This window comes from Rutilus rutilus (genome assembly GCF_951802725.1).
Source record: "Rutilus rutilus genome assembly, chromosome: 17".
NCBI classification, from domain to species: domain Eukaryota; kingdom Metazoa; phylum Chordata; class Actinopteri; order Cypriniformes; family Leuciscidae; genus Rutilus; species Rutilus rutilus.
The window spans coordinates 15,636,339-15,658,348 of record NC_140230.1 but is presented as its reverse complement, the minus strand read 5'-3'; the positions used below and the strand labels follow the sequence as shown (position 1 = coordinate 15,658,348).

Here is a 22,010-nt window from a genome sequence, read left to right as displayed (position 1 = left end):
CACAACAAACAAAAATTTGTCATATACTCAATTGCACATGAAATGATTTGGCGTGCAATCATTTGCAGCAGCTGCTCTGCCACGCAGCGCGGGTATATAATACACCTGCATCAAAAAATGTGAAGTCACAGAGAAATTTTGCTCATCCGCAAATCAGTAGGCTATGTGAATTCATCCAATGAGAGTTGCACACTTGTAGAATATTTTCTCTCAAATGTCTTGGATATTTTTCTAGGACAAACACAAGTACGTAACTACAACTTCTTGAATCTGCTGCGACGAGTCTCAAACACTGTTTTTCGCTTTCAAGTGACAAGTTTTGCGCACTCTCCCTTTTGCACCATTGGTCTATGTGAAATGTGGAGGAAAAGTGAGTTGTGCATCTGTAGAGGCAGTGGGTGGAGCCTACATGAATATTCATGAGTTTCCCGGGCATGCGTGAGGAACTGATCTTTTTTGTCTTCGTTTCTCAGCAGGTTTAATGGATTATTTCAAAACAGGTAAATATAGTTTCTGCGCGAACTTAAACTAGAATTGTTTATCGTTTCGTAAAGTTCATAATGTTTTTATTAGTTTGCACGTTTTGTGCATTTGTAATTTGCATTTGCAATGCCCGGGAAACTCATGAATATTCATGTTGGCTCCACCCACTGCCTCTACAAATGCACAACTCACTTTTGCTCCACATTTCACATAGACCAATGGTGCAAAAGTCATGCGCACGAAACTTGTCACTTTAAAGCAAAAAACGTTCAAGAAGTTGTAGGGGAGCGTGGGGCACAACCTAACGTGGTAACCTTTTACATAGTTAGTCAGGGTCAAGCAGGTTGTGTTTCCGCTCTTTTTCTCTCGCTGCCAGAAGACGGTCTCCCGCGGATTTGTGGAAAGTTTTGATAAGATTTTGTGAAGATACTGGACAAAAATAGTGTTACAACTAAGCAGCCAAGTGTCAATTCAAGTCAAGTCAAGTCACCTTCATATAGCACTTTTAACAATATGGATTGTTTCAAAGCAGCTTTACATTGATAATAGTAAATTACCATAACAGATTGTTTAGGCTTTACAACAGCTCTAGGATAAAGTTATTGTCCAGCTAAAGTTAGTTTTGATAGATTGATTTACTTCCGTTGCGAAGATCAGTAGTTATTAACTTAGGGGCCGCTTACACGACACCGTTCTAACAGGAAAACCCTTAATGCGTTCCGGCCGCCCATCCGCACAAAACAGTGCCTGGTGGCTCGAGAACGCACTCCCTGAAATAGGTTAGAATGTGCAAACGATTATCCGTTATCTCTGCGCAAACCTCAAAAACACTAAAGTGTACAACGATAATGGAATGAAAACAGGAAGCCACACAACTTTTCAGGATTGAGTATTTATTTATATATTTATTTTGCCACATTTAACTTTGTTGGACTTTCACAAACAATGTTGGAATTTAAATGTCAAAGTATGATTTTTTTCACATTTGTTAACTATGCATTCATCATTTGTTTTTTATTAAAAGCCTGTTTTTCATGCAATAAACCCTTTAAAATGTGATTTGAGCCTGTTTTTATTATTATTATTATTACTTATAATAATAATTATTATTATTATTACTTTGCATGCAGCTGCCACACACAAATATAATTCAATAGCAATTACAATATAAGATGATTTTATTTATTTATTTATTGCAAAACTGTGCATCCCTTTCCTATATCTCTATCCATGATATTGATCCATAATAGAACAGAAGGATTTTTGGATGAGGAATGGATGTATGGATATCTATCTATACAGATGTACAAACAATACAAAACTATACAGATAAAATAGTATACTGAATTATGTGTGTTACACACAAGTGATACAACTAACCCCTCTGTCTGTTACAATTAACCCCGCAGGTAAGTTGTAACATTTGCACTTCTGTCACTTTCAGTGCAACTGTACGAAAATGGTAGGTCCTAGAAAAAACTTTAAGTGTTCATTTGTAGCAGAGATGTGTATGTTGCTTGTGTAAAAAAAGATTAATCTAACGTAATTATTTATTTTTTTCATAATTGAGCCAAAACCAATGTGTTAGGTTGTGCCCCGCGCTCGTCTAGTTACATACTCGTGTTTGTCCTAGAAAAATATTCTAGACATTTGTGAGAAAATATTGTGCAACTCTCATTGGATGAATTCACTGATTTGCGGATGAGCAAAATTTCTCTGTGACTTCACATTTTTTGATGCAGGTGTGTGAATGCGTTTTGCACCATATTCACTGCAGCAAAAATGTGAGCGTACGAGTTTCTAAATTTGTGATTTGTAGAATGTGATTTGTGAACCTGCAATGAAGAATTTGAGACGGTGTAACTGTTGTTTTGTGTTTGTGGGAGAGAGAAAAAAAGTCTACAAGTGTGCAACTCTTAAAACATTTCTCTCTGTGACTTCAAATTTACTGATACACATGTGTGGCTATTCTCTACAACTACAAATTCCACTGTCACAGGCGTTCAGTTGATTTGCACCAAAAATACCACCTACATGCATGTTAAACTTAAGTTAAAACCTAACATAATACAAAACTAAATCAGGCAGAAGTTTGCATACATTTATACAGTAATACCATACTGAAATATATTCCCAAATCTTAAAACAATGAAATCGTATCAAAACAATTAGCTAACATTAAGCTGAACATCTACACATGTGTTCGTTTTTCATTTTCTTTGCCATACAAAGCGGACAACTATTTTTTTTTACATGGACCATGCAACATATACTACAATGAATTCTAAACAGTAGAGACATATTACGCTTGTTGTGTAAATACATTTTACAAAAGATAACATTGTATAATGATACCAGCTATAGTGTTTTTTTAGGTCATTGTTTTCAAAATTCCCTCATGTGGCCCTCGAGGTTTTGCTCCTTCTGCTCCGAGCAGGCGGACTGCTGGTAAGTTCATATTTGAGGGCAAAAAAGAGAGAAAAAACACTGCAAAAAATCGTATCTTTTGGTTCCCTGCTCTGTAACGGGTGGTGGTTGTAGCTAAGCGCATGACGGAAACAGAATGAAAACGAAACACAACTAAAACATACACAGACTAGAACATGGTGACCTAAGTATTACAGTTTTTCTCAGTCGCTTTGGTGCATTTCTCACATCACTATTTAAATTTGCACAACACTTAGTTCATCCTCCACAACATTTAGTCATGTGTGCACATCATAGTAGCAGTTTCTCATTCCTTCCAACAAATTGCAAATGCTTTTGGACATGCATCAATTGTTTTCATACAACTCTCTGCTGTTTTATAACATTATCATTTGCTTATGTCATGTCAGTCAAAATTAACTATACTTCTATACTTGTGAATGCTGAATAGTTATTCCATATAAAACTAATAGTCCTCATTTCATTGCTTGAGTCATTACATACAAAAATTTTGAACTAGTTGTCAAAATCTGTCAAGCAAATTTTACACATTTCTTTTAAATCTTTTTTTCCCTGAAAATGTCTCCTAAATTGAACAATTTATCTCAGGTGAATCTCAGCTTTCACTGATGAGGAATGTCTGGATGTGCATGAATGATTACAGTACTATGTATGTTGTATGTTCAGTTCCAGTATGTACTACTGCAATATTGTGTACAGTTGTGCACAGCTCTACCCAAAGGGAGTTTATATTTGTTGTAAATATTATATTTGTTCTTTTGCACAATGCTGTGAACAAATTAGAATTGCAAAGAGCATATGCAGTAAAAATGTGAAACATACATATTCAGTGTCTTGTACTCAGTTACCTCACTAAATACAGCAATGTGTAACTTTACTGTATTTTTCAAATGGCTGTGCAAATAGTAGTGCTGTCTTGAGCATTTTCAGGTAGTGTCACAAAGACCTGACTTTTTTGCATTGGAAAACATTTACAGAGTAAACTGTCATAATGAAAACATGACAAAGCCATTTGACTATCTTGTTCATAAACAACGGCGTCAGGACTTTTCATCTTGATGACACTGACACTTTCATTGACATGAATACTTGCGTTTGAGGAATGAGCTCTCCATTTTGAGCAAGTGACACGCTTTTGCAGGTTATCAACTAGGTTTTGCAGTTTGTACTAATTGTTTTGAGAACTGCATTAACTGTTGTGCAAATGTAAATAGTGATGTGAGAAATGCACCAAAGCGACTGAGAAAACCTGTAAGAAATAGCGATTGTAAAAAAAAAAAAAACTCAAAAGGTAAAATGATAGGTAGGTATAGATAGATGTAGCTCAAAAGATTTGTAAATGTATACACAGCATAAGAAACAGACAATGCCTGCTGCTCATCTGCACATAGTATTTTACAAGCCCTTGGTGTGATTTGCGGAGCCCGATCTCACGGGAAAACGTACAAATTCTACGAGGTGGCTTATTCGTACGAATTCATACGACCTGACTCGTACGAATTAGTACGTTTTGTGCAAAATCGTACATATTTGACGAATTGGCCAATTCGTATGAATTCATACGAATGACCTACCCCTGACCCCGCCCCTAAACCTACCCATCACGTGGGTTTAGACAAATCGTACAAATTCGTACGAGTCAGGTCGTACGAATTAGTACGAATTAGCCAACTTTTTATCATTCGTACGAATTCGTACGAATTGGTCGTGAGATAGCGTTGGATTTGCGCCATTCAGTCTTTCCACCTCCACCTGGCAGTCACATCAAGTGTATTGTTACCTCTGTGCGGACATCTTCCCAAAGCCCAGGGAGTGCTTGAGAACATGACATAAGTTAAACACATTGCCATTTCAGGGAATAGTCCTGTAGTAAAACTTATTCAGGATGTCCAAGCTGCTTTTCCCCCCCATACAGTGGCTAAGGTTATATGCACCATTTGGAGATTGAATTGATGAAGCAAACAATAAGGATAATAAAATATTAACGTAAAATTAAAGAAAATAAAGAAAGTTTCATTTTGAATTAGAATATCAAAGAAATCTTTATCAAAGAAAAATGTGAAGGTTGGCATAGATAGATAGATAGATAGATAGATAGATAGATAGATAGATAGATAGATAGATAGATAGATAGATAGATAGATAGATAGATAGATAGATAGATAGATAGATAGATAGATAGATAGAACACATGTGTCCCTCATAAGTAGCAGTGAATTTCCAGAAATTCTGCAACACTTAGTAAAGGTCTTGTCCTATTCTACACATGACTGTAGCTTACAGGGAGAATCCTCTCCACCTGTGGCTGAGTGGAAGAGTAGCTGTAGCTGCCAAGACTGCACACTGTCTGCGATGAGGAATTTTTTGGACAGCCAGGGAAGACGGCTTCTGGGTTCAAGCGGTCATCAGTCCAAGGTTTTTCCGAGACTTGCCATGGGCACAAATTAAAGTTGTCAGCAGTGTTTGAGATGGATATCTCTTGCCAAGGCCACGGCTACGAACAGAATAATGAACTCTTTTTACAGAACCGTGAGTTTCATCTCTACCCTGACCCATGAAATCATCTTTGATTTATAGCGTAATGTGACAGCATGCGCTGAGGGATTATACTGCAAAGCTGCAGACATTTTTAAGTGCACAGTCTAGACTTCCACTATGTGGCTACTTCATTGTGCTTACACTGTATATGTCATAAACAAAACGCTTCTCCATGGCAATCCTGCATCCTGATACAGCTTGAAAATAATTGTTCTATTCATCCCTCATCAGCTCCTGATGAAATAGCAGAACAAAGGCCAAGCAAGGTCCTTGTGCATAAGAACAGTCTGAAGTCTCAGGAATTCCCCTAATCACTGTACTAACAGATGCCAGAGTTAGAGAGAGAGAAAAAAACAGATTCATCAGGTCATATATTTATTTTTCAAGGACATGATGCTTACAAAGGAAACAGCATGTTGGATACGCATTATAAAGTATTTTCTTTTATTTGGCACAAACACAAAAGTGCTTTATGACAATACTGCCTTAGTAAAAGCCCTCATCAATTACAATCTATAGTTTATTGTAACACAAAATAACATTACTCATCATCACATGTTGGCACTTTGATAAATGATTCAAATCATTATCTTAAACATTTGGTAAATGTTAAAATAATGCTGGTAAATAAAATCAGAGCTTCTCCAGGAAATTAAGGCATGGCGTTACTTGGAAATTAAGGTTTGCCACCACTAGAAAAGCTGTATTGCAAATGCTCTGGACATTGATGGATGTGTGAAATAATTACAATCACTAGAGGCAACTGTGGCTCATTTTTGTGCAAATGTTCCTGTGTCAATTTCTGGAGAATTTGCAAAGAAATGTGATTTTGGCACATGCTGAAATTGCATAGTGGGACAATTCAAAACATTCAACTGAACCAGCAAACGATACTTTCATATTAATTTTTTTTTTTTTTTAAATAATGTTAGAAAACCATAAATCTTGGTGTTGTATAAATAGACTGGTCAGAACTCCATGTAATACTTATTATAACAACACAGGTTCATCACCCTTCTGGTCAACGAATAAATTATCCCTAGATTTGCCTTTTATTGCTGTCATCACAGAGACAAATCCAGCTTCTTAATTTCACATTTTGGTCAGACAGGCAAGTCTTAAAGAAGTACATTTCCTCATATTTATTGAAAATAGAGAATCTTTGGTGGCAAAGCAAAAAATAATAATAAACAAGTCTATATAAAAGGCAATAAAATACATTATGCAAATACAAAGTACAGCACAATCAAAAAATACTCAGAAGTTCTGTTTTGGATTTCAGTCTAAAAATGTATACATAATATATTTTATATATATATATATATAAAACAAACTAAAGTAAAAATCATAAATTACTTAAGAAAAAACTGAGTCTAATCCGACACTCACACAATGCAAACATAACCATTGAGGTATTTTGTTCCTTAAAGTTCTAGATCAAGCATTATGCATATTGAGAGTGAACGTGAAAGTGCAAAGAATACTAAAACATCAAGAGTGTCAAAGCTCACATATAACAATGTGTTTCCTTTATCACTGCAAAGGATTGTCCTTATTAACAGTCACAGCAGCAATGATGTCTCTTTTCGGCTTCTCTTCCTGTCACCTGCGGAGAGCCCGCCTTCAGATAGCAGTCTGAGATTGTTTTTAATGTAAACGTAGAAAGGATGAAGGACACTGGGAAATACTATACATCAAGAACCATGTCATACTGTTGTCCTTTCTTTCTCTTGCCACACTTCATTATGAGGACAGCGTACAAAGTCAAGAACACGACCCAGTAGCTGGCATACACGATTGCGCCGATAATCAAAACTATTTTTTCGGACTCTGGGAAGGGCTTTCGGGTCTCTTGGATTATTGAATAAATAATGCCAACAAAAAGAATGGTGAACCAAACTGAGATTGGAATAAGTCCAATAAAGTTCACCACGACGGTCTTCCTTCCAGACGTCCCCCAACCGGATTTGTTTATGGTGGCTATTGCGAACATTTTTGCCGGTAGCAGACTTGACATGTATAACACTGAGTAGAAGGACATGAAGACCATGACGATGTTTCCACGGAGGCAACTGGCAAACGAAGCCTTGATGAGCGCGACAACCTGGACGATCAGTAGGAACAGAAGGATGTTCCAGATCCTGCCCTGGTAGAAGAGCTGGATCGCAGTGGCGATGAGGAAGAAGGGGAAGAAGCCGGTGATGACGGCCTCGTAGGTCATCCACAAGTGGTGCTTGTGAAACCACATGGAGTTGTAAAGCCACTCTCTGAAGTACGATTTACTCCAGCGGGTTTGCTGGTTAAGCCAGCGCAAGTAGGTGATGGGTGTCTCGGTCAAGCACTTGGAGCGGGCGGTGTATTTTGTAGCATATCCCAGGCTCAGGACTCGATTGGTCAGATGCCGGTCATCGCCAAAACTGCAGTGGCTTCCCATGAATGTCTGATTGTACCAGTCCTCCAGAAACTCATGAAGCAGGGAGTTCCTGTACATCCCCAGTGGCCCACTGATACACTGAACGCACCCAAAATATGACTGGCAAGCTCTTTCGACGTTGAACGCCATCCAATACCTCACACTGCTGAGGAAGGAGACCCATGATTCATATTTGTTCAGAATCTAGAGGGATAGATTAACAAAGAGAATTTGAAATCAAAGGGCCTGTAGTTACAACATATACAATGTCACATGTACCTGTATGTCTTGGCCATCAGCCACATTGATGTATACTATGTTTGAAAATGAATCAGAAATCCGAATGTAGAGTGAAACCCTAAAGAACCCTGAGAACCCATCAAAGTTCTAAAGGCTCTTTGTACAGGATGTCCAGTAATATGCTTTTCTGTTGACATCTGAACACAGCAAAGTTTGGTGTGGGAATATTTAAGTACCATGAACAATCTATTTACCCTCCTCCACCCAACTCCCCTGACTATCCATTTGAAGAATGTGTGGGGAAAAACCCTGAATTCAGATTTTACAGAGATTTTTTTTCTGTCCATGTAGCCATACTAAAGTTTTACACTGTATCTAACCTACCAAGTATAATAGAACATTTTATAAAATAAATGACATTTAATATCAAAGGAAACATATTCCTCATTATGGATTTTATACAATTGCTCCAAAATAATTTGGACACTTGTCACAGCATTAGATAAAATATCTAAACCAAGTGGAATCTACAAACAAATGATGCTTCTAAAAACCAACAATTTTTCAGTTACTTAAAAAAATAAAAAGTCTAACTATCTATGTATGACAAAGAGTCCATGTCAAAGTTTGCTTGACAAACATACTGACACACTTAGACTTGAAAAAAAAAAAAAAAAAAAAAAACTTATGCCGTATATCATTTAAATGTTTGATACAGTAGAATGTTGCAAGAGAACACATACCTGCACATCTCCGCCTACTCCTCCAACCATGGGATCTTCTTCCAGAACCTTTACCATCTCCACTGAGGAGGCCGGGTCCAACATGGTGTCTGAATCACACACCTGCATCCAGCACAATATAGATACATCAATAAAGGATACACACTAATTATATATAAAAAAAAAAAAGTTTTAACCCTTTTCCTTTGAAATATGAACATTCATTCATTGATACATTTTACATATTTCTGAACAAAATGTTCTCAGAATAATTAAGTTAAAATCAGTGTTTGCACCACATGTACTGAGGCGTCACATTTTTTAACACAAAGCCTAATATGACGTGTTCCTTTGAAGAGATTTATCTAATCAAATATTTTCCTCCATCACTTGTATATACACCAGATTGTCTTTGTTTGAGTGGTCACAATAAATCAAATGTGCTGCTAAACATGCTGGGACGAGTATATCAATCTCTCCTGGAGGTCATCTTAATCATTAAGTTCTGGCTTACATAGTCAGTTATAGAGCCAAAAATGTAGGCGCATCAAACACGGGGACACACTGTTCAAATATCGATAGAGATTTGGTTAAGTGTTCTAACATTGAAACTTTGAAAACAAGCATTGCCCAAATGTTCTCTTCCTTTTTCCAGAGAAAGTCATGTATGCCACTTTGTTTTTACAACTAAACCCCATACTGAGGCTAACCACAAGACGGGTAGCAAGATCAGTGATAAGTTAAACACAATTAGGGCTCTACACTCAGAGCAAAGGTCAGGGATCTCATTGGAACCAGGTGGCATGTGGATAAAATAACATTTTTGTTCAGTCTACAAGGGAGCCCTTGCATGACTATCAATGAATGACAGCTACGGGTTAACCATTTGCAAAGGCCATTCACATAAAATGCTTACTTAATAAAAAAAGTTTAAAGACCAAGAATGGTAATTATAATGATAAGTATATTAGGGTCCACACCAATGGACGTTATCATTCTGTTTATTATAAGCATGCTGCCCTTATGAGGTCTGCCACCCATAGTGTCCACTAGAGGACGCAGTGTCTTGTTGTCCTTCTCAGGGAACAATGGTTACATGTGTAACCTGAGACGTTCCCTTTCAAATGGGAACTTGCACTGCATCCTCTAGTGGACACTATGGGGAACGCCTCATAATGTCCACTAGAGGACGCAGTGTCTTGTTCCCCTGTAACCATGGCTCCCTGAGACGTTCTTCTTGGTTTTAAGAGCTTAAATCTTTCTTACGTCATTACTGATGGCACAATTGTTTGGATTACATAAGAGGACATTTGATCACTAGTTTTGCCAATAAATCTCCAGAAAGACATTTTGTTGCAAATAGTTTGAACAAAAGTAAATATCCTTACGTATCTACCAAAGCCACAGAGAGTCTATTTTGTAATGTGAAAACACATGTATACAGCTGTTCTCAACTGTGTGCCATTATTAAATTCTTCAAAATAATTAGTCTTTTTTGATTGTAGCTCGTAAAAATTCAGGAGCGGGAATTACATGTTTAGAATAAACCACCATAGATGGATCCTTGGGGGTTTAATGCATTTATGTGACTTTTTTAGTAACATGTATTTATGTGACACGTTCCACTGAGCTAAATAACCACTCAATGTCATGAGCTAATAGTATGTGCTCTGAGATGACATGGAAAATACAAGCGATCTGTTCTGGAAGTGCCAGAAATAGCCCCGGAATATGCAAACGATTTCCCACAGAAGTCCCTCAATGAACAGCATCAGTGTTAACCAGGAATGTACTTTCCTCACTCTCAGTGCACTACATGCTTCAGCATAGCATCCATTTAAGAAGTCACAAAAGCTTCTTTGTACAATTTGCCTGTGTTGCCCCCGTGTACTTGGCTTGAGCCGCCTGAGAGAGATAGACTCACCTGTACGTAGTCGACACTTCTTCCCAGGGCTTTGAAGGCGGTGTACATGACCTCCCTCTTCCCGCCCCACTTCTGCATGATGCACACACATTTATTGTTGAGAACCAGGCGAGAAATGTGCTGCAAGCTCTCGGCGTACAATTCTTCGGTTTCATCCGGTCCTTTCTGGTGGTAGTTGCTTTTCCAAATGTAAGTGGCTGCCTTGTCCCATCCCATGATTTCCCGAAAGATCTCCATCATGTAGCAGTCATCATCATTGTTCCCGTCGATAACCATAATGACCTTTATGCCGGGGTAGGAGAGCCTCTTCACAGATATTAAACACTTTCTCAGGTAGTTGGGGTCTTCTTGATAGGCTGCAATGCAAAGGGCCAGTGACTTGTTGAGTTTGATCGGTGTTTCCAGGGAGCGTTTCATGTTCCTGTGTTCCAGTAGAGCAAAAAAGCTCTGGATGATGAGGTGAACGACTAGAATTGCTCCATAAAGACCAAAGGACAAATAGTTGCCTGCAGTCGTTATGAGCTTATACCCCATGATATAAGCAGTAGAGATTCCCACAAGCAGCGAAATGCCGAACAGTGTCGTCCCAACAATCCTTAAGTAGCTGATTGCTTTGTCACATCTCATCTGAAAAAAAAAACAAAAAAACAATGGGATATTGAGGGGTGAATAATATTCATGATTTTGAATGAACCAAATAAGTTCTTCTGCAGAACACAAAAGAAGACATTTTGAAAGATCTTGCAGTGTTTATGTTCAACGTTGTTTTGGACCGCATTTACTTTAATCGTATGAAGAAAAAAACAGTCCCTCAAAACATCTTCTTTTGTGCTTTGCATAAGAACAAAACTCATGCAGGTTTGGAACGACACAAGGGTGAGTAAACAATGACAAAATCTTCATTTTTGGCTGAACCTTTCCTTTATGAGCAGCACTCATAGATGAAATTAAAACAGACGTGTGGACAGCTTTGCGGTGGCAATGACATGCTTTTTGCTCATATACAAGCATAGAATACATGCATCTGTTCTTGCCGCAAAAGCAGCAGTATATTTCAGACAGCCTCATATTTCTTCCTCTTTCCTCCTCTTCTGAATCTGAGTGGTCTTTATGACCATTTGTTCCAAGTTTCCTAACTAATACAGTTCCCCATCTGCTTGGCAGACGTGACTATGCAGCACCACCCTCTGACATCATCTGTTTATATCTCCGTGGGAACGCATGAACAGTGAAATTTAGATTTCAGAGGGCTACACTAAAGACCCTCTGTCTTATTACTGCTAAAGACGGCCATTGTATTAATGATGGTGTCTTGTTTTATCGACTCTCACCACTCAAATCTCGTTTTTCCCTTGATATTATCCCTCTTGGTTTAGATTTTACAGCGGTTCTGGCCTGGGAGAGAGGCTGATATGATGGACTAAAGCACAGTGTGAATCTAGCTGGCACGTGTCACAACCTTGAACGTCATCCTGCATGTTTACGAGGCCCTCTGGACCCTCAAAAACCCCACCTTATCCAACAGACACGTGCAAACCTGTTGGATTAAGGGCCACATGTGGTGTTAATGTCTCAAACGCCTGTACTACTCTTGGGGTATCCCTAAACCGCTTTTCATGTCTTGTTCAAACTCTACATGAACCCGAAAGGCTACATTGAAACTTCTAAGACTGCTGACAAGACAAAATGTGGCCCACACCTATAAGGCCACTAAAGCTAATCACAGTCATACGGGATATCAGAAGCATCGTTATCTTTGTAAATGACCTCATTTCTCACGTTTACACAAAATTGGTGCAGGCTTTGTGTCTCCAAGGATGAATGTGCAGGGTTTACATGTGCAGATTGACTCGTCTTGTTGTGAATGGGGATGTGCGTCCTATTAGATAATCCTTCTGATGAAGTGGTCCTGTGTGAAACATTTGCCATCAATAGATTTTGTCTGACTGAATGAAATATGGTAATTTCCAGTAAAGGCCCATTCACACCAAGGACGGTAACTGTAGCCATAAAGTTTTAATAATCATTCTAATTCAATGAGAATAGCCACACTATAACGATATCAACACAGAGGAACAATATCATTGGAATCACTTTGAAAACTTTTTTCTTCCAGCTGATGACCGATATAAACATTGACAGCCAATCAGACTAGGAGCGCACACTAATAGTAAATTGAAGATTATCGTCCATTAATGTGAATGGAAAAGTTATCATTATAGTTATCTTTGTTTGTTATCATTCTGAAATAGCAGTTACATATATAATGCTTTCGTTTGCATTACTAGTTGACTATGTCGTGTATATCATCTGGCCATGATCCAACAGAGCAGGGAGGAGACACAGAGTGTCTTGGATCACTGAGAGTTGAATCATCCTCAATGGGGAAAACTATAACTCTAGCTTTGAAGGTAGATGAAATATTGCAGTGCAAGAAAAATACATTTGCACTAGCCAAAAGGGACCCAGGCCTGCAACACCTCCTGAGCACCACCAGAAAATTACTTTGCTTGACTCTTATGCATTCAAATGTTATTCATCTAGAGAGGATTATTACACTATGCCTGAATGTAGGAGGAGGTAGATTGTTTAACTTAATGGAGACAGAGGATTTGTTCATCTTTATCCTCAGATTTGGAGGAGATTCCTTTAGACAAAGCTTCATTTGAAACACAATAAGTCGTGAATGGCCATCAACAGCAGTTGTTATGCAGCAGGAAATCCATGGCTCACTGCTAAATACTTCTTTTGAGGAACTGGGTAGAAAAGGTAGGAAAAGTAGGAGATCATTTTAACTTAGCAACAGTGGATGCTGTGAGAGTTGTCTTCTAAAATTACCAAAAGTACTTTGGTGGTCTGCTGATCCTGTATGTGGTTTAAATATTTAAATATTAAATAATAAAAATAAACTAAAATATTCATAATAAAACAAATAAAATATACAATATTATAAAATATGAAATCCATTTAAATGTTAAAATTAAACAATTAGAGTACTTGAAAGAGATGGCTTTCAAAGATGAGTGCAAACTTCCTAGTAGCATAAACTCTATAGCTAATGGGTTTTCTCATCAAATAAGTTGTTTCACTGAAATTGTGTTGGTGGGAATTTTGGCACAGAGACAAAGCTAGAGACACTGCCTTGTTGCTCGAACTACCCTTCTGAGATACCCCAGTGTATTCCAAGGCATTGGAGGAAGCTTCTGCTTCTCCTAAGTGGGTGGTTCTGAGGTGGCGGGGAATCTAGGAACTTGGGGAACTGCCACAGCTGCCTCCCAAAGGATGCATCCAACCACTAGCACTGAGACACATCCATCACTCTGCCATAGCTCTGTGGTGTGGCTTTGTCAAACTTTATGGTCGCCATATTGTTCAGGCTGCTGCCACCAGGTCAGAAGAAATAATGTGATATTTCCACAAGTTGTTATAAGTGCCTTGAAGGCTAACTGCAATTAGGTTATTGCATGAACTTTGGCCACTGGTACCCTGGACTTGACACAGATTCTTTTGTCTGTGCTAGACTGTGTGGTGAACAGCTTTATGACCTCCAACTGCAGCCTGATTTTCAATGACACAACCATACACCCTGCATATTTACAACAGGCAATATCTGCAAAATGCTGAGGAAGTTTGAGGGTTTGTTGTTCCAAACCTGTATGAATTTCTTTCTTCTGCTGAACGCAAAAGAAGATATTTTGAAGAACATGGGTAATTAAACAGTTGATGGGCCCATTGACTTCCATAGTATGGGGGGGGGGGGGGGGGGGGGGAGTCAATGGGGCTGGTTACTAACTGTTTGGTTACCAACATTCTTCAAAATATCTTCTTTTGTCTTCAACAGAAGAAAGAAATTCATACAGGTTTCGAACAACTTGAGGGTGAGTAAATGATGACAGAATTTTCATATTTGGTGAACTATCCCTTTAAGCTGCTTTGTGCCCAATATGACCAGTGCTTCATAATATGATAACTTTGAAGATCTGTAGATGACTGTAAAGACACATAATGATAGAACATGTCAGCGTGTAAATGTTTGAGCAAACATCTGCGAAACTAGCATTTTAAGGATGAATTCATAAACCAGGGTGCAAATGAAATAGCAAGCCTGCTAATTAAGGCTTGAACCCCCAAAGAAAGTCAAAAACAAAAGCATGTATTCTTCAAACATACAAGTGTATGTAAGTTTCAGTAGCCTTTTCAAACAGCTTTTAGAACAGAAGTCGTGTTCTTGAAGAGGTGACGATAGGTTACCGTGATGGACTGGCTTCAGTTTTGAAAGCTAAGTTAAAAAATATTGTAACAATTATTATTTTTAAAGGTGACGTAGTTACACGTTACTACATGCACTTACCATGGTAGTAACAGTAAATTATGCATAATTAGCAGTAACTAAACCCTAAACCAAACCCTAACCGTAACTCTATAGGCCTACTATAAGTACATGTAATTAATATAACTCAGTACTTATTTAAGTAAGTACAATGTAACTACGACACCTTAAAATAGTGTAACCAAAAATATTCATATATAGCCATCAATTTTTTATAGGCTTTTATAAGTTTTGTTTTAAAAGTATTTTTAGGGACTCCAAAACATAGTTCAGTTGCACTAAAACCTAAACAGGCTTTTCTCCTGACACTTGTATAAAAAGTTAATGTTTAGTTTATATTATTTCACTTACATGGTGACTCCCGAGAGAGCCTACTGAAAATCGTCATTATTACGCATCATCACTGGCCCGGGCTGCGTCACACCAGTTTTACAGCTGCTGTTGCGCGCAATATCTGTTCTGTTCAATTATAGGTCAGAGTGTCCAGATGGTGTTTAATTAGCTTATAGCCCTTGTACAATTTCAAATACACACACACAAAAAATGTTGCTCTAAATGTATTAAGTCGATGTTGTCTAGAAGCCTAAAACTTGTATGAAACCTGTCAGAAAGAGCAGCTTTTCACAGGTTTCACAGGTTTATCAATACTGCTGTGAAGATAAAGAAATAATGCTATGAAAATGTCTGCTGTTCTTTATCAGCTGTACAGTTGGGTCTTACTAAGATATACGGTGAGATATATTAAATACAACCTGTTGGACAACAGATAAATGGCACGTGTAGGTATTGCAAACACGTATGGCTGAACTCCATTCATTCAAATTCACCCCCCTCATGAGTCATGACTGTTTAAAATTCCATTACAACATGAAATGCACGCAAATATAACTATTAATCTAGCAGAACAAGGTAAAGCCTATTATTAAAAAGAGTTATACTCTGAATAATTCATGATCTTACCTTGGAGCAGCTATGTGAAGATGTCCCGTTAGTTTAACAGGGATGCTGTCCGACGAGTCTCTGCACGTTCCAGACACTGCACAAAACTTCCCATACAAGTTTTTGGGCAAAAAAACAGAGGAGACCGACATGGAGCATCTAAAAACTCCTTGCTTCGAATTGCAAAGATGTGCAGTATCCACGTTTTCCATATAACGAATGAACATTCAAGTTTCACGCCTCCTCCAATACATCATATACAGTTTGCATCATTCTGCTGTGATGAGGTCTGTTTGAGCATCTTGGCAGTTCATTCTGACTTTGTCAGCTTATAAAAAAAAAGAAAAAAAAAGTTATCCAACAGTAGTCAATGTTGGCGACTCAAAATGTAATTGATTCAAGTTTTTCCAAGCGTACAGATTTTAAGTAGCCTAGTTAACTGCCCTTTTCTGCGCCTAATTTCTTTCAGACGCGTTAGGTTTATGCTTCCTGTAAGCCATACATTTGTGAGACTATTTTAACCGGGCAGGGTTTTGGACTTGTTTTAATAAGGGGGTTGGTTCGGGGGCGAGGAGGAGCGAACTTCTAAGAAAAAAAAGTGCTGCCCATTCAAACTTCCGAAATGGGGGTGGGTATGAGTTTATCAAGCAATTAGCCAAACAGTCTTCAGCTAAAAAAGAAAAAGAAAACTGTAAGTTATAAAGATAGCCTTTTTTAAAGAATAAAATATAAAAAATGATTAATAATTGATAACAACAATAAAATAAAATAAAAGAATTACAACAAATAAAACGCATTCATTAATGCATTTACCAAGGAGATACAAAAATATATATATTTTAATAAATTGTAGGTATTATTAAGCTGAATGCTTTAATAATCAGTTGATATTTTGCCAATTGTACAGATAAAATATCATAAATAAAACTCGCCTGAGAACTTTTTAATGCTCATAGATTCTCAGTTGCGCTCGTGATTTTGAGGGCAGGAAGCGTATTTACCACTAGAGCGCGCCACACAATTCTAAATGTGTTCACATTCACAACAGTGAAAGTTGGTTTATAACAGGCCTACTGTCAGTGATGCAGACCTTGCAATGTAGCAGTGTTTTTGATATACCTACAAATATTCTTTTAAAATGTGTAGCTTTCTTTCTTTCTTTCTTTCTTTCTTTCTTTCTTTCTTTCTTTCTTTCTTTCTTTCACAGTTCCTTAAGGGAAATTAACAAGTAGGGTGCAACGGGGCTGAAGGCACATCACTTTAAGAAAAAAAGTTTCACTACTCGCATAGTGTATGATTGCAGAAAAAAAAAAAAAAAAGTGTTGGAATTGAACATTGATGGAGCAACAAATCTCGTGTGAAAATAAATCATAAAAGTTGTTTATTTAGTTTCAAAAATGTTATAAATGTATGAGTTGGCAAGGTGAGCCCTTTTTCCCCACACATGGAGTAAAAGGCACACAGTATTGATACAAATATTTATACAATACAAATAATATGTTTTTAATAATGTCTAAGTTAATACTTGTTCAAAACAATCACTAATTTTAGCAAAGATTGTACTGTTTTCTGTTTGTTTTAATAAATAAAATAATTATAATTTTTTTCAATAATTATACTGCCATTAAAATATGTTTATACAAAAATATATTTAAAAAATACAGAAACAGAATTATTTAGAAAAGTAAAGATTCTGAAAGCATTGAAGGAGATCCCATAATAATTTAATATAGATTTGCAGTCAATAAATGATATTTTATCATATGATATGGTCAATATCATATTTTTGAATATGATGGTTTCATTATAAATGTAGTGATTATCTTTAAGGTGGAAACCCAACTTAATATATGATATTTACCATCCGAATCTAACTATGTCATGTCAACAACTGGAAAAGTCAGCCAGCTTTTGATTATCATGTTAATGTTATGTTATGTTAACCCCTAACCCAGACTTTTACCCCAAATACCATACTTTTACATATTCTTTCATTATTGAAAAACTGTTGCTTTAATTACCTTGAACAAAACTGAAAAAGTTTGTTTTAAAATATATTCAATCATTTTAGCAATTCATTTGCTACTTAAATCTACAACATTTAAAAGAAACAGAAAACATTAGATCAAATTAGCACAGAATCAACTTTGCGCTGTTGCCTGCCCGCGATCACGTCGAGGATGAGCCAAATTTCCACGTGCATCTTTTGGAAAGTGCTACGGCAAATAAGGAAAATAAGATCAAAGGCACCTTTTACCCCGGTGCGCCTTTCTTAGCCCCTTTCTACCCTAACCTATACGAATATGCATCTGTTCATTGTTTGTTTATGTCCGCTTTTCATTGTTCTCTACAAAGTTTAAAAGAGGTTTTCTGCCCAGCAGGGGCAGCACATGGACAGGCAGGCTTAGGTAACTGTCCATTCATGTGCAAAGGCAGTTTCTTATGTGTCAATTTGGGCTACTGTTTATTTGAACATAACTGATCCGGGGTGGGAAAGAGGATGGCAAACATTGTATATGTCTCTGTAGGATAACCTCCACTAAAGCATGGCAAACAAGAAAACGCTGGACTCCTCCAGCAGACTGCAGAGGTGCTGAAGGATGGAGGCTAATGAGTCCCAGCTTCACAGTTGGGGTTTCTTTGACCCTAAACTGACTTTGATGAAGAGCAACCACATGTTTTGCTGACTCATTAAAAAAAAAAAAGTAGTACTGGTGTCTAGTACAGTACAGCATTGTGTTCCATACGTATGGATCTTATCTTGTCGGGCACTCCAAACATCTCCTGGGGACTTGTATGAGGCTAGAAATCTGAGATAGCTCACTTTTTAGTTTTAGAGACGTTCATGGTCTTTCTTGATTTCACTTGGAACAATGGTATCATTGAGAGGACATGTGCATCTAATTTTTGCATTTTGTTTAGATCAAAGACACTGATATTGTTATTGTTCTCTGTGTTTAGCTCTAGAACATGAGCACCGCTGGTAGATTCAAATGTTGAAAGGTTTTAGGTGCCATATCTGCTCTTTGGCATCTTTCCAATATCTGCTTCTACACTTACTCATCATCAGCCCAGAAATCCTCTACACAACCTTTTTCTCTCACAGTCAATTTTTCGACATCTAGGGACAGGAAAGAAAGTTCAATGTGCATGAACAAAGCCCCAGTCATTAAGACTGATTGCTGCTTATCTGCTGCTCATGAATTGTCGCCCCTCAGGACCCCTTTAGTCTGGCCTTAATTTGTATTTAAGATAGTCCTGCTCCTTTACCAAAAACCACAAATGTTAAACAAATATGCCATTTAACAGCGGGTAGAGTAGAATATTTTCATTTGGAGGTTGATCCTCACCGCCTTTGAGATGATTGCTCAATTCCTAACTACCAAAACAATTCTCAGCTGAAATATATATAATTTGTGAAGAAATATAATTTGAACCAATTTGAATAAAAAACCTATTTGAAAAATAATAAAACGTTTTATTTAATTGGATAGATGTCATCAGGGCATTTTCACAATATTCCAAAGAAAGTTTTCTTTGGAATGAAAACCATCTATCTATCTATCTAGATAGATAGATAGATAGATAGAGACATCTGCTCTTGTGTGCAAGCGCTCCGTATTGACAGTGAATACTGTTGTGAGTAATGAGGGGAAGTGCCTTTTGAACTTTAAAGCAAAGCACCTTACTCACATTTTCCAAAGTGCATCCGGTGGCTCAGCTATCATCTGTAGTCAATAACTGGCCCTTTCACTGAGAGGTGATTATCATCAGACGATCAGACGTGGGAGAGCTGCTCTGAGAAAGAGGGCATTGAGCACAGAGTGTGCCTCTCCAACATGTGTTTCCTCAGTGTGTCACTGTACGTGTGGGGGTGCACATGTGTGTAATGTGTGTGTGTGTGTGTGTGTGTGTGTGTTTGTGAGAGAAAAAAAGTTAAACTCGGGTCCACATATACTCCACCCTGCCTGTTTTGTGGTTTCCATGGTGAGTGATGTTAGCATGGCACCGAACAGAATTAAGACGAACTGATTTCATTATAGGAATTCAATTTGAATATTCTCCTTTTTTCACTAAGCTTTAGAGGCAGAATGCGAGGTTAGGTCACCCTTAAAGGGATAGTCCAATACAAGTTAAGCTTGATTAATAGCGTTTGTTTTATAAAGTTAATTGCCACAAAAAAAAAAAAAAAAAAAAAAAAAAACCTTTCCACTTACAATGGAAGTGAATAAGTTAAGTTTTAAAAGCAGAAATGTTGAGTTTATAATTTTATGAAGCACTTACATTAATTCTTATGTTAAAACTTGTTTTATTTGAGCTGTAACGTTGTTTTCATCATTTGTTAGGTCATTCTAGGGGTTTAGGTGTTGTGTTGTTATGACAAAGAAACTATAAACCTGAATATATCTTTACATAAAAATGTGAGTATTTTAATGTTAACAGATTCCATTCACTTCCATTGTAAATTCCTAATTGTAACTCAGATTTTTTTTTTTTTTTTTTTTTTATGAAAGTCGCTGGAATATTCCTTGAATTGAAGTTTGCCTCAGTGAAGATTGCAGAAATATTAGCCTACTTGATATTTTGCTTTACTGTTTACGCACTGAACCAAGAGGTTTCCTGTCAGAAATGTGATCTATGTGCTTAGTATTTTTTGGCTTTTATGTCCTATACTTTTTTCATCTGTTGTTGCTGTGTACATTGTCATTACATGGAGATGGTGATTAGGCAAAAAAATACAGACTATTTATTTACTGTGAAACGACATAGCTTCCTTTAATGGGCAAAATACCAAATTCCACACCAAAACCACATGGACTAGATGGGACCGGGGAGCTGTCGATATTTGAAGTTTCACAGGGGTGAATGAAGGTGGATTGGTTTCTTTGTGTTCATTATGGATTTAATGGAGCTTAGGGGGTCAGAAAGTTAACCACAGCTGCTTGGGCCGACAGGAAATGCGAGTGCTTCTGTTTATAGTCTCACTTCCACATTGAAGCACTTCTCTAGGCTTCAAAGCAACTTTACTGCATGACTATCCAGCCTGTAGGCTAAATACTCAAGGCTCTGGCCTTTGCCACACAATTACATTATTTCTCGTAGAGCACTGCTCATTTTCACTCTGAAAGATTGTAGCAAACAAACACCACTGATGTTATAGTGCGATGACTCCTGTAAATGGTTGTGGTGAAGCATATCATCCAATTACACAGCCAATCCCTTCTGTTCCTGCACTAATAGGCTGAGAAAAATGGATTAGATGAGTAGGAATGCACATGTATGAACAAAAAGCATGTACGTTTCACATTTTTAACAATATGTATTAATTGTAGTTTATTCAATTACATTTTAATCAAATCAGCTTCAGTAAGTAGTATTTTTAGTACACTTTATTTTAGGGTTAAATTTTCACTATTAACTAGTTGCTTATTAGCATGCATATTACTAGGACATTGGCTGATTATTAGTACATATAAAGCACATATTAATGCCTTATTCAGCATGACCATAATCTACGTCCCTTAATCCTACTCAATACCTAAAATTAACAACTACCTTATACGCAGTAATTAGGAGTTTGATGAGGCAAACGCTGTAGTTAATAAGTTAGTTAATAGTGAGAATTGGGACCCTAATCTGAAGTGTGACCAAATACATTTATTATTTTATAAATAGGATATTCAAGACATTACATTATTGGAAGGCAAACTTCCAGCTATTTCCCAATGTCTCGCACCTTGTTTTTAAGGGTGCGCTCTCTTGGTTCTTTTGGTCCAGACTAAAAAATTAAATGATACGTTTAGTCCTGTTTGCTTAGTGTTCACACTGTCATTTTTAACAAAGAACTTAAAGCTACAAAACATAAAGCTTAAGGATAAGCTCACAATCTGAACATATTTTATGACGTGCAATGGAACTTACCGAACATCCAAAACAATGCTGTGTATTGGGCTGAATACACTTGTTGAATGT

General features: G+C 37.3%; 1 protein-coding gene across 1 annotated transcript; it reads right to left on the bottom strand.

Moving 5' to 3' along the window:
- Positions 1 to 5,897: 5,897 nt before the first annotated feature.
- has2 (hyaluronan synthase 2) lies at positions 5,898 to 16,967 on the bottom strand. The gene is made up of 4 exons (XM_084384808.1): positions 16,059 to 16,967; positions 10,769 to 11,395; positions 8,866 to 8,967; positions 5,898 to 8,086 (listed from the first exon to the last, which is right to left on the bottom strand). Exons 2-4 carry the CDS (start codon positions 11,393 to 11,395, stop codon positions 7,157 to 7,159), a joined length of 1,659 nt encoding a protein of 552 aa, XP_084240934.1. The 5' UTR covers positions 16,059 to 16,967; the 3' UTR covers positions 5,898 to 7,156.
- Between the last annotated feature and the right edge of the window lie 5,043 nt (positions 16,968 to 22,010).